The 18278-nt window shown below is 35.8% G+C and overlaps 1 protein-coding gene across 3 annotated transcripts in view; it reads right to left on the minus strand.

The window, feature by feature from the left end:
- Nucleotides 1-18278, minus strand: part of STAU2 (staufen double-stranded RNA binding protein 2) — a 171384-nt gene that overhangs the window by 94363 nt on the left and 58743 nt on the right. For all 3 annotated transcript variants that reach the window (XM_071421075.1, XM_071421058.1, XM_071421068.1), the window contains 4 exons: nt 14399-14611; nt 11786-11923; nt 8465-8596; nt 4411-4471 (listed from right to left, as the gene is read on the minus strand). In XM_071421075.1, the coding sequence (XP_071277176.1) occupies nt 4411-4471; nt 8465-8596; nt 11786-11923; nt 14399-14611 (544 nt within the window). The remainder of the gene's footprint in view (nt 1-4410; nt 4472-8464; nt 8597-11785; nt 11924-14398; nt 14612-18278) is intronic.

Genomic DNA, 18278 nt, shown 5'->3' on the forward strand with positions numbered 1-18278 from the left:
TATTTTTGTATTTTTTATATTTCTTAATTTATATTTCTTAACCTAATATTGAGGTAGAGTTTTAAAAATAATAAAATGAATGTTATTTACAGAAAAATACCAAATTTTCTCATTACAGACTTAAGAAACTCTTCAGAATATCTATTTGTTTTTTTCTTTCCTTTTTCTTTTTTTTTTTTTGTCACTGAGAACAATTGTATGAGATCAAGTATCTTTGTTCCTTAGGAGATCATCTGCTCCTGCTGCTCATTTACCATCTGAAATCATAATCATCTGTTGGTGACAATCTAATCATCTTCCCAGTAACTAATTGTGATGTCACAAACAAATGGTTATGATTTCAGGTGGTGAACAAACAGCAGGAGCAGATGTACTCCAAAGAACAAAGACTGTAAAGTCATGCACGAATCCCTAGTAATAAAATGTTAGGCAAGAAAAACAAAGAGTCTGTCCTTTACAGAGAGGTAAGATTGCTCTGAATGTGTTTTTTTAAATTATTGGATTTTCAGTACTTTGTGACTCCCAGAATTGTTAGAAATAGGTAAAGGAACCTATACGATGGAAACCTGAAATTGGGAAACCTGTAAAAAGAGTTATGGTCATTTTTTTCATTCTTTGAATTATAATATCTATAAACACAGTAACATTTTACTTTTATTTTTATACTGTTTTTAATAGGTTATCTACAGTTTCTCCTAGAACACATCTTGTATGATGTTTGTTATTACCCCATCCAGAAATACAAAACAAAAATATGTTCCCATGAAAATGCACTTTGCAATAGGATTGTTTATTTGTTGCATGTTTTGTTTCTGTTGATAACTATTTAAATCAAGAGAGATAAATGAGATTCTGTTTACAGTAAACATCTTCTATATGGGCTGCAAATACATCTGGTCTGCTCACAGTTTCTCAAAGTCTCTTCCAGAAGCATAAGGGAAAAAACCTCTATGTTCTTGCCATTTCACATGTGAAGAATATCAAAGATATCCCAAACCAAGAAACCAATAGCTTTGTGTTTAATCTTTCTTTGAAATTGTGAAATGAAGAAGACAGGTAAAGAAATAAACCTGTGGCAAGAAGCTTTGCCAGTGAGTTGGAGGAACAGAAGTGAGGTTTGCCACATGGATAATGCAAGAGTAACATGATAGAGGGCAGCAGGAGAATTTAATATTCAAGAATATTTAATAGGCAATAATAAATATATATTGAGCTAGTAATTAGGAGGATACAAACTGTAGAGTATTTCTCAGCAAAAACAAACTACATTGTAAGAGTACCATGAAATCTGTTCTTCAACTGTACTAAAATATAGAACTGTTATGATTTTTGTTTTCTGTTGTACTGAAGTATACAAATTCCCTTTACTATTCCAGTTTTATTTGATTCAGATGGAAACACGGGGCATTATGTGCATGAAGAAAGACTATCTGTCTGCAAAGGAAACTGATGCACAATAGCCTGGCCTAGCAAGACACAATTGTTTTCCTAGAATAAAATGTCTAGAAATATGAATAAAAGCTGCCCAATGGTAGATGTAGTAATCTCAGAGCCTCAGATTTTGAAGATCACTGAAAGTTACGTTTATGGTAACAAGAAATGCAAACTGTACATTTCTCTTTTAAGAGGGATACAAAAGGGAGGAAGCTGCTCCATTTGCCCTCTTTTAAAGCTTCCTAACTTAAAAAAATTACTTTAAAAACTTCAAGAGTAAATTCACCATCCAAAAAGTGCTGTTCTTATAAATAAACTAGTATATTCACACCTGAAAGGATGTGACATTTTTTATCTCAAATTGTGGAACTTGTTTGGAATTGCCTTTTAAAAACCCTGCACTTCACAGGTGCATGAGAGATCATTCATAGAAGTGATTTCTTTTATTCAAAACACCCTGGCAGTGTTCAGAGTCAGGCTAGATAAGTACTTGAGCAATCTGGTCTAGTGTATGGCGTCCCTGCATGGCAGGGGTAGTTGGGACTAGATAATTTTTAAGATTCATTCCAACCCTCTAACTTTCTATTATACACTTAAATCACCTGTTTATTATTAATGTTACCTCTAGATTGGAACCCTCAAAAAAGGGGGTTAAGAGACCAAGAACAGTGGTCTCTGAACAAATGCTCTATGTCTATTGGCAGGCTCCATCTCTTTCAACTTCCAATTTACTTGTAGATCAGAAGAATGGAAATGAAGGATTCGAGCATTACAAAAGTGTCCCAGAATGAAAAACTGTTTCTGTACTGTGGCTCTGGTGGCTGAAAAAAGGTCTGTGAGCAGGTCTGTGAAAAATAAGTTAGTTGGTACAAGTTTAAAATATAATTTCTGTTGATCTTGTCTTCTGTTGAATGAGTTTGCCTTTGTGTTCTCCTTCTAGATTTGGATTTAAAGGTATAACTGTCAAAGTTGTCTTGAGCAGCCTAAGAGATTGTTTTTTCTTGTTGGTTTAACAGAAAATCATGTTTTCATCTGTAAGTATCTCTGCTACAAGATACTAAAAGGACAGGAGAAAAAATAGAGGTCTTATGCTGCTGTCTCAAACTCTAAGATGCTAACATTTGAAGATATTTCACAGATCTTGTCCTTAGAGATTTTGACAATACAAATACAAATCATCTAAAAGTATTGATGGGGGTTGATGACAGGGCTGTAAGGAAGCCATTAATAGGAAGACTTAGATCCTGTAGAATCCTTTCTTTCAGGGAAACATAATGGCATGTGCTCCATCCAAGACCACTTGAAACACAAGCAAACTGTTGAGTAAGTTGAAGCAAAAATTATTCCTCAGGTCTCTGGGTCCCTCTGTGGTGAGTGGGAAGACCATATAAGTAATGGAACACTACTGAAACTCCTTAAAACCTGCTTTTAGGAGCATGTCTTTCAGATGTATATAGGCAAAAAATAGAAGGTAGCTCATGTGTGTGTCCATGTCTCTACAATCCTTAGTTGAGGGAGATAATGTTTGGGACCCTTAAGAAGTTCAAAACTACACACGATTCTAGAGAAAAATCCAGGGCTTAAGAAAAAGTGAAAAAGTACTATTTATATTATCTTTACCACATTAAACAGCAAAAATCTAGTTACAAACTCACCAAGTTCTGTCCTATTCTTTACCTGTTGCAGTGAAACTAAATTCAATCTTGACCAACAAGGTTTCTTGGGTTTTTGTGTCTTATAGACAAAGCTCAAGGAAGAGAGGAACTACCAGTAGCAGAACCTCATCAGAGTCAGGGATGTTGTGAGAAAAGCTAGAAATGAACCCATATAAATCACAAAATCTCAGAACTGCAGATAGGTCAGGTTGGGAGGGACCACAGTTGGGCCATCTGGTCCAATCCCTCTGCTCAAACAGGGTCATCCCAGAGCACATGGCACAGGATTGTGTCCACATGGTTCTTGAATATCTCCAGTAAAGGAGACTCCATAACCTCTTTGGGCAACCTGTTCCAGTGCTCAGTCACCTGGACAGTAAAGTTCTTCCTCATATTCAGGTGGAATTTCCTGTGCATCCATTGCACCAAATGGGATGTATCTCAGTGTGCTGAGTCAACCAGCTTACATCATTTATGAGGCCACTCTCTGTTCTCTTCAAAAAGTCCTGGAGATCAGAAGAAATCTCCAGTGCCTGGAGAAATGCATTATACTCAAAAAAGGCAGGCTGGTCAGCCTCACTCTGGTCCCTGGGAGAATCATGCAGTCCTCTTAAAGCCATTTGTGGGCACAGAGTGTGATTGTCTTTCATGATAAAATGATTGGTTTTATCAATGGAGAGCAGTGGATGTCATTTACCTTGGCTTTAGCAAGGATTTTGACACCATGTCTCCCTTGTCTCTAAGCTGTGATTTTAGAGTCTAGGTAGATAAATTCCTAGATAATGGAAATCTGTTGAGACACAACAGCTGCCTTCCAATATCTAAGAAGAAGTTGTCAGAAAAGATGGAGCCGGGCACATTACTGAGGTATATAGCAGAAGAACAGGAGATGACAGTCATAAACAAACAGAAGATATTCTGACAAGAATTAAAGGAAAAAAAATCAGTGTGAAGACAGTTAAGCACTGGAACAGGCTGCCCAGAGAAGCTACGGAACCTTCATCGCTGGAGAACTGTTACAAGTCCTAGGCAACCTTATCTCAACTCTGCACTGACTGCTTTGAGCAAGCAGTTTTGGTGACCTCCTAAAATCCCTTACAAACTGAAGGATTCAATGATTCAATTAATAGATAAAAATTTCCTTGTTTCTGCACTCATTCATACCTACACCCACACACAGGACACTCAGGGGTTAATTCATCTAATTGCAACAAAACCCCTAAAATATTTACAAAAAGCATTTCAATTGTCTTGGATAATCCAAATCATATAGAGACAAAGAAAAATAAGTATCAATATAAATTTAGAAAGCAATACTTACTATTACTTGTTGGCTCAGGAAACCCAACATTTTGGCCATTCCAACTTTTGTTTTCTCCAAGCTGAAACAGGTAGAAAAAAATAAGTAAGTAAAGAGCAAACTGCTCCCTAAACAGAACACTCCTGTTTATAAATTTAGTTGAAATATACTAAAAAGGATGAGTTGAGACTGCCACATCTGTTCACAAAATTTTGCTAACTCATCTTAATTTTTGCCTAAGACAGGTTATTTGAGTAATGTACCCTTCATGAGTAAACATTAACAACTATTGCCTAACACTGAAATATAAATGTTTCCCCAAGGATTAGGTTCAACTCAATGTGTTACCAAATCAGACTTAAATAAAATTAAATGTTTTAAGCAGCTCTCAACTGAAGACATAAACAGTCAACAGAGAAATTACATTCTAAAACAAGAAGATCCCAATTACTGCTTATGAAGGAATGTGTAAACAATATAAAGTACTTTGGGTGTAATTTAAAAATATTTACTAACAAGTACATTTTAAATTGATTTAGTCACTGAAGTGGAAGTAAAAATGATTGCAATTTTCAATTATTTTAATATATTTTTGAGGAAGCTAACTGTCCTCAAATTATTTTTACTATGTTTAATACTGGGTATTAAACTCTGACATGGAAAAGGAGAACAATTAACACGGAGGTTCAAAATTAAGCCAGTACTGAGGTTTACACAGTAAATAAGATGGCAGTGTTCTAGGTTTATGCATAAAACTGAATAAAAAAGTCAGAGCTTCCTCATTACTTAGAAGCTATTGACAACCAGCTCTATGAATGTGAAATGAATGATCCTTTTCAGATTTCACTGGGATTTTCTGTGCAAACAGAAAACCTCACAGCAAAGCAGGCAATATGCCAGAACAAAGTTGTCATCATTTGCTCTCAAAGACGGGGTTGGAAAGTGAAAGAGATGAGAAGGAAAATCAACCAGCTGAAATCTGCCTCTGCATCTCAGAGGTTGCATTAAGGCTGTTTAGATTACTACCATGTCATAATACAGACCACTAGATTATACATTTTACTTGGAAAAGAGGATTAGAGAACACACTATGAAAAGCAGGTATTTCGGTGATTGTCTCCCTGCTTTCCATCATCATGTACATCCCAAAGAGCCTTGGCAATGAGCAGTGAAAATGGGAGATATTTGATGGAAAAGAAGGACAGGCATTACAGTCAGCTTTCAAACTGGTCACCTACATCCATACACTTTAATTTCATGTAACTTGTTTTATCCATATTATGAAGCAGGTAATATGTATATTTGAAAATATGGGTGACAACAGTTCTTCATATGAGTAAGCAATATGAAATCTATAAATATGTTTGTATTTACTGCTGTTAACAGAAGTATGGTTTTGTCAGGAAGTCATCCTGACCATCTGTAACATGATGGCAGCACAAGCACACTGTTACAATAAGAGAAGATTTCCAACTTTCCTCATTCTTCTCTTTTTTATTGTTTATTAACTTGATCATAACAGGGAAATTAACAACAATTCCTCTATGAGTAAGTGATCCTTTGTACTGCTGCCTCACATGAATGCAATCTACCTTGGTTTTCTTCTCTCTAAGAGAATAAAAGTGGCAAGAAGAAACAAAAAGGTGGAAAATGAAAAAATTACAACTCTCTATCCTCATCCATACAGCTGAAATTCTGACAACTGCAAAATATCTCCCAGCATACCTCCAGATTGCTCTCCTCAAGGCTCTGTACAACCATTACTGATTTCTTTCAGGAACCAGTTTAAGCCAGAAAAGAGCAGAGCCTTTACTTTTTTACATTACCTGATTACTTGTGCTGCCGTCAGCACTACACATTGCTCTTATAATGCTCTTAGGTCTCCATTAAAACAATAAATACAGTCACTTTTTATGTACCAGGGTTAAGGAAAAAAAAAAACCACTGGATTTGGTTTTGCTTATTTTTAAGGGAGGAGGAATGGAAGGACTTGAGGAAAAGGGGGCACAGGGGAAAAAAGAATTGCCTTTTTTAACATCCAAAAATATACAGGTGAAAATTATCTATTTAGATGCCAACCTCTGCATCAGCTAATCTACACTGGGACCCATTTTGGATTCAAACAGTGAAACAAGTATTTTCTAATGATATATCTTTATTGTGCAATTTATGTGCAAGGAATTTTGCAATCCTCAAATTGATAGAGATCTATTTTCCCTCTTCTCCACCACAGTTCAGTTTGAGAGTTAAAATTCCTTCAGCTACACAAACTAACTTGTGCGTCTCCAAATATGTCCAGACATATATACAGAAGATAAAACCAGATGCTCTAGATATTTCATGTCCTTAAACCCCAACAAAGCTTTAAAATTTTGTTATGATTTTATTATGATACTGCCACTACATGAAAGTTGAGTACTTCACATTTTTTGGATACAGTAACATTTGTTCATTGTCTTCAGAATAATATTAGGCCATTGTACACTAGTCTACCAATCCTGAAATGTCTACATCTGCAAGTATGCAATTAAGCCTGATTTTCTAAAGACAATGCACTTGTAAGCAATAGCTTAATAAATGTAGGGAAACAAAGCAGCAGCATCCCTTTTTAGCCACTCAATTTTTTTGGTAAGGATTTCAATGTAACCACAAGTTTCCACTATGTAGAGCTCTGCAAAGAAACTATGTTGTGGGCTGAATTTTTTCAGGCTTTATCTCTGAAAAATACTGTAAAATTAGTTCAGCCAATTTAAAATCCTAGAATGACAACCTATGTTTTCATATTAGAAAAAAAAATTGATTTTTCTGTTTTGACTTGTTTTTTATTAAAGCCATTTGGCAAAATTGGCAGTGAAGAAAAAGTGGATAGTTTTATACCATAGAGAGTATATTCTACAGCAGAAATGTCTCAGCATTCTGGTGAAAATGAATTATCATTTGACTCAGTCAGAAGCTTTTTTTTAAATGGCCCTGTCTGCACAGTGTGTTCTCACTAGGAACACCATCCAGCTTCCAAGGACTCTGTTTAGAGTATTTCACACTTGTCTATGACTAAGACATATAGTGAAGAACATAGTGAAGGTGAGTGTGAACAGCACACATATTGCTGCTACTCTCAAAGGACAGTGAAACAGAAGAAGGTGGGGACAAGTAACCAGTACAGTATTTCTTTTTTCCTGGTTAGGAATATAGAACATATAGAACAGAGTATCTTCATATTTACATACACATAGATGTATACACATATACTATATTCAGATTTATTATGTAGTCCTAGAAAAGCCCAACAGAACCTTCTGTTGTCTACCTAGTGCAGCCACAGTAAACATATAAGTAATTATCAAAATATATACATGCAGTGAGCCTGTATATGACAGAAGCTGTTTAAGGTCCACAGCTTAGTTAAATACCTTACCAAGTATCTTTTCAGTAAACAAAAGGCAAAACTTTAACAGCCAATTTTGGTTACAAAAGCCCTAATCAATAAATTCAAGACAGGAAAGGAGTGCTAAGTTACAGATAGCTAATGTGGAAATACATACTTGCAACACATATGAATTTGAAATGCAATTCCTTCTTCATTAAAAAAAGTGACACACATTTTCTTTATCAGTCATCAAATGTGAAAAGGCCATTATTTTTCTGTAATGCTGTTAGTGCACATGCAATGGGAAGATAAACATTGATTACTACTTCATATATGAAAATTACTAATGTTGTTCCTTTCTGTTCCTTTGGGCTCTCATGAATGCCCAAAATGGAATAAAAGCAAGAGGTACATTCATCCTGATTTGTAAGCAGAAATAGGTGCATGGATCACATGAACACTTTTGCACACACACTATTCTATGGAACTGTGTTTCTGTTCCTCATTACTCTCACAGGAGCAGAGGCTGCACTTAATACTAAGGGTATCTGTAGAGCTGTAGCTAAACAAAGGCTAATCTGTGACAAGCAACTCTCTAAAACGGGGTGTGCACAAGCTTAAGCTTCCAGTTTTACTAAATGATTAGCTGATACAGCTTAAAAACCTAGACAAGGGTAAATTGTGGGCAACACAACAACTGGTTCTCACCTTTTCTGCCTGGTCTTGAAGAGGAGTAGAGGCTTTGTATCCCAGCTGTAGCAACATTGCTTCTGCTGCATTTCTTTTAGCTATTTTCTTGTTTGGGCCTGTTCCAGTAGTAATGTCATTGCCTACTTTTACCTTAAAAAGAAAATATTGATCATAATCATGACAAATGCAAGACTCCTTATTATCATCATATAATACTCTTGCAGATTTATCAACAGCTGTCAGCTCTTTTGATGAAGATGCAATCTTGAAAAAGATACAGCAGTGCAAAAGGGGACCACAGTATTCACTTAGAAGGGCTTGTTTAGATTTTTCAGAAGTTCACCAAACCCATACCCAAGAGCTATATTTTTCTGCATCTCAGTGCACACACAGTTGCCTCTCTCTTCCACCAGCCTCTGTGTCACCCCCATTCTTCCTCGTGAACCTCTCCCCCACTCTGCTACACTGGAATTGCCCCAGGGTCTGTACTTCCTCTTTCTTGTGGGAAGGAGTGCTGCCTGCAGCAGCTCCCCAGCATCATCAGGACAGTATGCAGAACAATGGACAGACAAACCGACTTGAGATTTAACGAGAGCGGCTTCTAAAGAAGGAAGAAAATCATATTTGCCTTCCTCCCACTTTGTTGCACTGCAAGGAACAAGGGGCTGGAACTGCTTACACCTGACAAGCTTTGAGCCAAACAGTCCTTGGAAAGAAGGCTCCAGACTGTGGTCTGCACAGTACAAAGGGTTTCTGACAAACATGATGCCTTTCATAACACTAGGAGAAATTAAAACCCCAAAATAAGGACAAACTGTACGTAATGGATATCCACAAAATGTGTGGCTCCAACTTAATCCTTGGCTTTGGTACCATTCTTAAAACTCTTGGTGCTGTATGTGTCTGGTTTGTGACATGAGCACTCTCACTGCTCTTCATTCATAGCTCTTTGATGGGTGTATTTTGCTTGGTCCATTAAGTCCTTCTATTTGCCAAATTGTGTCTCAAAATACTGCACAGTTTCAAAACCATGTCAAAAAAGGAAAGCAAAATCAAATAAAATTAATAAAATCATCAAGATTATCTGAATAACAAAAAAAAACCAAAACCCAGACGTCAAAGACCAGAAACAGTTTGGAAGGAGCTTTAAAAAAATGGTTAAAAAAAGGCATACAACTGCTAAATAAAGAATAAATTGTATTTAGGAGTTTATGTCATTCAGTAATTCTTCACTTTCCTTAATTAATCATATATGTATTTTCCTAAAAGTTTAAACTCTTATTTATTCAAATACTCTTAACTCTAAATATTAAGAAGAGAATGTAAATAAATAATTATCATGAATATCCCTTCAAAGTATATATATATATACATCATTAAGCAAAAAGATTTGTCTACCTAAGCCAAAAATATTAATAATCTTGAAATATAAACCTTATCTTCTATGCAGTTCACAATAACAATTAGAAAATAGCCAATCTGCTACAAGTTTCTATGCAATAAAATTGAGGGACTTTAATGGGAGAAGACAAAAAGATAATTTATAACATAGGTCACAATAAATCAATGTGTTACTATTTCTCAGACCTGTAAAACTGGTTTAGCTATTATTACAACCTCTATCAAGGATTAAAGGCCTGACTACAAAGAGAAAGAGCTTTCTGAAATTAACTTTGGGAACAGAAAACCAACTAATGTCATCAGAGGTTTTCTTCTGTTTATCTAGTAGCCAGGACAAGTAATTGGATCCATTTCATCACATCTAAACTTGCTCTTTGTGTGACAGATAAAAATGAACATATTATCTCTGGATATTTTACTTCCACATTCAATTAAATTAAATGAAAACATGGTTTAAGTAGCTTATACAAAGGTATTTTATTCTGATAAGGTTTTCTGCATGTCTTAAATGAATCCACTGAGACTTCCTGAAGGTGGGATAAATAGTAGAATAATTTTAGTGTGAAGATATTACAAAAGGGTGAAAATGGAGTTTAAAAGTATTTGTAACAAAGCAACTGCTCTGTGGAGTTTCTTTAACTCTTTCTTTCACAAACCTCCTTAGATACACGAATCTTCTACATAGTCACTGTGTTTAAGATTCCTTTTTTATACAGCCTGGAGACTTTGCCATTATCGACACTCCTCCAACAGAAAACTAAACTTCCAGCCCATCTTTCTAATACTGTGTTGCATTGTTCTGGCCTCATACAGCAACTACCAACTGTGGACAGTCCCATGGGGGTCTAAGCATGGGAAATGAGATTTTCTGACAGGATCACTCTTTTTCAAATACTTTCAGGTCTCATAAAATGTTAGAAATCCAAGTTTATATTCAAAAAAAGATTCTGCAACATAAAACACAATACTTTTTTTTCCTGCAGAGAGAAAAATAATAAATCACAAAGAAAGACCACTTAGGCCCAAGAAAATTAAGATCACTAGCTTATCTTCATAGACATGAAGGAAGAACTTAGAGATTGAATTGAAAACATAACTAATTCTCTGGAGAAGGAGGTGCTGGAACGTCATAAATTTTGCTTGTGATCAGAAGTGACATTTTGGTGTGGTTGGTAGACAAGAAGTCAAAACATGCTGGGGTATGCTGTTCTGAGTTGTTCCGGCACAAAATTACCCTTGACTGAAAACACAAGGATACAGAATCCTTTCATGATTCTAATCTTTCTCAACCTGCTGTTGTGTTATCTAACAAAATATCACAGTTATGCCAATTTTTTGTACATGTTCTTAATTTAAATTTGAAAGGAATTTTAATGATCTACTGTTTCAGTATTAGGTCCAGTCAGAGGACAGTCTAAAACATGTGGTTGGCTTTTTTTGTTGTATTTCAGAGATAACAAAGCCACAAAGAAATTGGCAATCTGAAAAAATTTACAACACTATTTTATAAAGCCAAAATGCCTGATAATATGGAGATATTAATGTCCATATTTCAGAATACTAGGTATTGCTGGAATCCTCGGATCAACACCAGCCCAATTTTGTTTTTTTCCAAAAAAACAAGTAAAAGTAAATAAATCATGAACCATCAGGGATAAAGACAATAACGATCAGGTGAAATAAAAAAAGGAGTGTAAAATAATGCAAAACACAAGAAAAGCATCTAGAGGGCACATAATTCAACTGCCATTTGTTTCACTAAGAGAAAAAAGTTTAGACAGGCTTTCTGATACTGTATTTCATACTATTCCTGCATATCAGACAGCAAGGCAGATAGCTAAACAGAAGGAGTTCCACTTCATATTATGCCGCCATTTTGTTTGAGTTTGAGCAAAATACTTAGCAAGGCCATTATCTCTAACATGACACAAAGGATACCTGCATAACAAATTCCCGACGGCGAGGCATTCCTCTCTCTGAAAGAAGAACATACTCTGGCTCCTTCTCCTTTTTGGCCTGCTGGATCTGAGCCAAACGACTGATGGGATTCATTCCTTGACCATATTCTGGTCCAGTCTAAACCAGGATTAAAGGAAAGAACCATTATTTCAGTATATATCCCTATAACTAATACACTGCTTCAATAACATTTACTAGGATTCTCTCTTTTGTAATACTCCCTTTAAGAGAACAAGAAGTAACTTACTTTCCATTTTCTGATCATGAGACAAAAGACAAGAATCCTCAGGCTCAAAGCTGTGGAAAGAAATTGTCTGCCACTGTTGCAGGTATGTGTATACCTTGCATCTGCAAGCTAACGAAACCCTCTCCTATCTGTGGAGGTCCTCATGAGGATGGATGAAAATTAGCAGATTCATTAGTCAGTTATATCTTACTGCCCTGTTTCTAGGACCCTTCCCCCTAACCCCTTAAAACAGCTTGCCACAATGCTGGAACATGCACTACACTGAGAAGAGGTGGGATTTACACAGGGACAAAAACCATTTGCCTTACATAAAGATGCTTCCTCTTCCAGCCTTCCTGCTTTACTTCTCAGCACTCCAGGCCTTCCATCCTACACTGCAACTTGCAACTAAAGGTGCAGAGGGTTTACTCTGTGTGTCATATGAATTTACCCTAGAATTATTGCTTATGGTGAACCACCCATAAAGTATTTCAGATTAACAGGCAATAATCCTCACAATAACATGTCCAAAAGTATGGTTTGTGGGGGAATTGATCTCATGCCAGGGAAACATAAAGACTGACAGTGGTCTGTCCAAGATTATACAGACAGGGGGAAAACTACAGTCCTTGAAAACTCTCTAGCTCTGAAATTCTTTTAATGAATTATTGCTCATACAGCAAATGCTCTTTCAAAGCACATAGCTGCGAAAATATTTGTTGGTAGATTTTAAGAAGAAATTAAGACCCACAAAAATTTATCTGAAGTCATACTTAACTGATTTATAAAGGATAACATAAAGAATGCACTTGCAAATGTAAATGGCATTTGAATGTAAAATTGTTCTTATGTTATGAAGCTATTTCCCTTTTATGAAACCATTTGCAGGCTAAGAGAAGATGAGCACTCATGCTTGCTTAAGCTTCTCAAATAACAAACAAGTGTTCAGGAAACTGAAGAAATGATCAGCAAAGACCAGAGAGGGATATTATATTTAGAAAGCTGTGCAGCAAATCCTACATAGTGTAACTGCTGAAGCAGTTAGAGAAGATGTAGGTGAAAGAGCTAAGACAATGTCATACACAAGGGCAGCTGTGTGGGCAAGAAGCCAGGCAGAGACAAAATGCAGAGCAGGCTAAATAAAGAGCAGGCCATAAGATACAGCCTCATAAATATATATGCAAATAAAAAGAAGTTTTTGTTACCACTTTTTTTGATGCTCAAAACACATGCAAGTTAAATTGAAAGAAATGGGCACATTGAAAGCATTTCAGAAGTTTGGATATTCAAAAAATAAAAACCATCTACATATTCAGCTTATTTTGACAATTAATGTCCCTTTCTAACAAGGCCAACTGTGTACTATTAAATTTAAGTTTGTAATGGCAAATGGTATATGGTAATATAAGAAATCTTTTCATTATTATACCCTTAGCCTCTTTCTTGAGAAAAACTTTCCAAGATGTTTGGTGAAAGCCAAAGCCAAAAGACTTTTCCAATCTTCCAGCTTTAAAGCTGCATTAATGCTGATGGTTTTCTATTAAATCATTTTCCTGCCCACTTTTTCATATAAGTTTCTGAGAATTAGATCTGCAGGATTTTAATAGGAGACAGGTATCTAATTAATCTAGGTTTTCCTGAAAAATCACCTATTCTGTATTGAAGGCAAATGAAAAGAGGAAGGTGACAAATAAATCTTTTGTACATTTTCCAAATCCAGTTTTTCATTCTCTTAAGTACTTGCTTATTTTTAAGTGGTTTTCTGGTGGCTGCTCTTTCAGAACTCTGCACTTTGTATCCTGAGTGTACAGATTTCTAATGGTCAAGAAATCTGTATATAGTTTCTTCATATGTATATGAAGTATATATCTGAAGTATATACTTCATATACTTCTTATATGATGTATAATCTTCATACTTTCAGTAAAGTACTGAAACACTAAAGTATCACCCCATTAATTTAATTTTTCATGTATCTCTCTCCCTCTTCAAACTGGGGAGGGGAGAGAGCGCAGGGAGAGAACCACTACGTACGCCAGAAGGGATTCTCTGAGGAGATGATACTAAAACTTCACATGGCTGGACAGGGCTGCTTAGAGGGCTTGATCCTCCACTGGACCTGAACCAAACCCTTGAAGACTTCAGGGATGTGAGCTATTTACAAGCCATTCTGTTGTAACGGCAGCATTCTCAGGATTTAAAAAAAGCCCAGGCATACTAGCACAAGCAAACAAGTAACAATATTGACAGTAACAAGCAACTGTAACAATATTGACAGAAAATGACAAATAAGCCTTTCTTGATTTTAAATCTGACTGTTACTTTCTAAGCAAACATTCTTAATTGTCTCAAAGGTAGACACATACCTTCAATATTGTTTTTGGACGCTTTTTAAAGTAAAGTTTTGGCTTTTCAATCACAGGAAGAGGAGGAAGTTTCTTAAGTTCTTGTAGTACAGCCATTGCAGCACGTTTCTTTGAGAGTTTCTTACTGTTGCCTTCTCCTTCTGCAGTGAATTCTCCTACTGTAACTCGTGTAACAAAGCTCTTCATGTGAGGAGGTCCACTTTCTTTAATCACCTTTTAAGAGAAAGTAACACTGAGCCAAAGCACCCTACAAGAAGATACCCTAATGTTTGTTATCTTTGCAATGAACTTATTACTAGTCCAGTTTTCCTGCTAACTGAAGGCATTAGATTGGTTTCCATAGAACATGGACAAGTATTAATGAGAGTACAAGGTTTGAGGACAGAAAATTAAGACTAGTCGGACAAAGCAAATTTAACCATCATATTCAGTGTTTCACAGAAAATAAGAGTAGACCTACATTTTTAAAGATTTATAGAATAACACACTATACAACAATTCTGCATATTTAGACCAAGGCTGATAGTTTTTTCATTGCAAGATGCTTCACATACTAAAGCAATTAAACCCATGAAGGTCTACCAGGCTTTGACTATTTCTTTATACAAAACATATTCAAAACTGTATTAATTTGGCATTACCTCAACCTGATTGTAATTTTTTCTATTCTCATCAAACCATTGGATGTTCACAGTCCCATACTTCAGTCTCAATAGGTGCAGGCTGGATGCCTGCTCTCAACTCTTGCCTTGCCAGATTACACAGCTCAGAGCAATATCCCATACATTTGAAAGGCTGACACATTCTTGCCTCCATGACTCTCAGCTGTCCCTCCCATCAGTACTGAAAAGAATTACCAGAAGAGCCACCATAACTCACACAAAAGCCAAACATTTCTCAAAAAAAAAAATTTATTCATTCCCTTCCAAACATATTTAGTACAACAAAATAAGAAAACCCATTTGAAGTACTTCACTACAAGTTATAGTAATATGGAAAGAAATTAAGTTCTGAATGCTGTACCTTCCTGTAGTTGTTTTTCTGTCTTCAGTTTTACATACATACATACATACATATACCCATACACACACACACACATCTCCCTTCAGAAGGCTGATGCTAGGATGTGTTCACCCCCAAATCAGAGCACTGCAAGTGCTAGGGTAGCCATCCATCATTTGTGTATGCATGCACCATTTACTGGTCTGGACAATGTCTATCAGGAATTAAGAGACCTCATTTGGGAAAAGGTTCAGTTATTTTGTTTGATGGGCGGAAGCAGCTACCTAATTTAATCTTTGTTATAGGTAATATGTATAAGGAGACATTAGAGTATCTGACAGACATCTCTTTATAATATCTTAAAAATCAATATAAATACAAATTTTTTTTCATTTGATGGAATTATATCAAACCATTTGTTGAAGAAGAGTAATGTCTTTTTAGGTTGAGGAGGGAGGGGAATGGGAGCTGAGGTAAAGGTACCAGGGCCTTCTTGGTGTAATAACTATAGTTTTAATGTGCTCAAACCTTCAATTTCAACATTATTACAACATGTTTTGTATTAAAGTTCTTTTTATCAAGGTCATGTCCCTTGCATTATTTAGTTTTGCTGTTGCACTGTAATGAGGTCTCCTTAGGCTTGTTTTCCTTTTTTAAGTTCTCTTTTGTGGCAGCTTCACCCAGCAAATACAATTACCACAGCATATATCAATTAAAAGACACAAAATTAAAATTAACAGACAACTTTGGCCCACTTTCCCAGAATAAAATGACATCTATGCCAGAATGGGATTTTTCTGTTTTAATCAAGGAGTGTTCCCACTCTAAGATTCCAGGTATTAATTTCAGAAGTGTTTTCAACACTGCCTCTCTTTGAAGTTGCCCACTAAAGCTTGACCACACGAGAAGGCAGCAGTGCTTTCAATGCACTGAGCCTGCTGAGCCCCAGGATGCTGCAGTGCCTGCACAGGAGCTGGGATGAGCCCAGTGCCAGCATCTCCTGCTCTCAGACACAGTCCGGCATCGTGTCCATGCTGAGCACCTTCATCACACTGCAGCATTCCCACTCGATTTTACAGCACCTCAAACCATCCCTGTACTTGGTTATCCAAGTATTACAACATGCTTGCTGTAAAACATAGCTAAATTAACCTTACTAAGGTCCTTAATCTTTCTGTGGTTCTACTAATACTGTTATATAGGTGTTTGTCTTTACATGCAATATAATGTATTAATAAAATATACAGGAATGTCTATACTGACCAGATGAAAAAGGAAAAAATAACTTGGTTAAGAAATATAATTGCTGAGTTCCTAAAATATTAGTTTATATAAGTTTTCTCATATGTATATAAATGCACACAAATATATATATATATATATAAGAGAAACAATGTTAATACAAAACCAGATTATATTTTCATATACACAAAAACATATTTCTCAATATAAAACTAATGCATTCTGGTGTGGTTTTCATCTTTTAAATTTTAAGTATGTGACACAAGGTAAATAATTGACTGGAAAACATTAAAAACTGTATCTTTGTTAGTGTGTAAATGGAAAAAAGTCTGTGTTGTCAATGGAATGAACCCCATAGGATTCAGATGGGAACTGGATCAAGCTAAACATCCAAATTTGGTAATTAAGCAAAAAAAATATTTACCTAACAACATTTTTGGTTAACCCCAGATTTCAGATCTTTTTACTCCATATGATTTCAAACAGTTGTGCTATGACCCTCGGGACAGAAAACACTAAAGAGAAATTCAACCTTTGCTATCTAAGAACACTATACACATTAGGACATTAACCTATTTCCTCAGTTGAAAGATACAACCTGTGGACCTAATCATGGCTAATTTAAAGCTGAGAATTTGATTAAGGATGACAGTTCAATACACTTTTCTTTTTCTGTTCCATGGATTTAAAGAATAATTACAGCAAGAGAAAACACACGGGGCCAAAACACATCTAAGGTCAAGTTACATCAAGAATGAATTGGCTCAACTTAATGAATCATGCTGACAAATGAAAAACAGAAGTATGATTACAGTGAAAGAGTAACACTGCTTTAATTATTAATAAGATGCCAGGTAGAAAATTCAAAAGATTAGGGAAAGATTAAATGGAAATTAAACTCCCCCCAAAACTAGAGGAGACAGAAATCAGATCAAAAAACCCATGTCACCTACATCTATGAATACATGATTATTTATAAGATATTAAAATATCAATATATTTCCAGGAGCTTGTGCAGGTAGACACACTAGATTTTCCCAGCTACAAAGGAAAAAAAAATTAAAAAGAAAGAAAAAAGGAAAAGTCTGAATGTCAAAGTGTAAAAACTGCAGTGAGAAGGGTGACCATTCTGCAAAACTCGAATGAGAGTTACTCAGTAGTCAGCCCTCCAAAGCTTTAATCCCCAGGACAGCAGAAGCCAGATAGGTGTGAAACTTCCTGCTGAGAACTATTCTCTCAGAGTCTGCAATTTGGCCTGTCCCTGGTTCAAAATGCAGAATCTCTGATAATTCTCTGCAGAATCTTACTGTGGTAAGACTGGGACTTAAGAACACTTTCCAGCAGAACACTGGACAGGGATGGAGGGGCAGAAAATTTGCTTGTTTAGGCACTCTATGCCTTCACTCCTGATACTGAGAATGAAAAAAGCATTATTATATTTGCTAGTCTAAAGAAATAACACTGCAATACAAAGAAAAATATTCAAAATAAAATGGCAATCTGAAACACCCCATTGTGTTCTAATATCTGAAGCTGTTGACCTCAGTTATGTTTTCTAGGCTCATCTATCCCTTACTGACCAATAAGGAATAAAAACCATCTACTGAAACAAAACAAAACTACAACGAAAAAAAAA

The sequence above is a fragment of the Agelaius tricolor genome, unplaced genomic scaffold (assembly GCF_023055355.1).
Source record: "Agelaius tricolor isolate 1412-34295 unplaced genomic scaffold, bAgeTri1.0.p SCAF_2, whole genome shotgun sequence".
NCBI lineage: Eukaryota > Metazoa > Chordata > Aves > Passeriformes > Icteridae > Agelaius > Agelaius tricolor.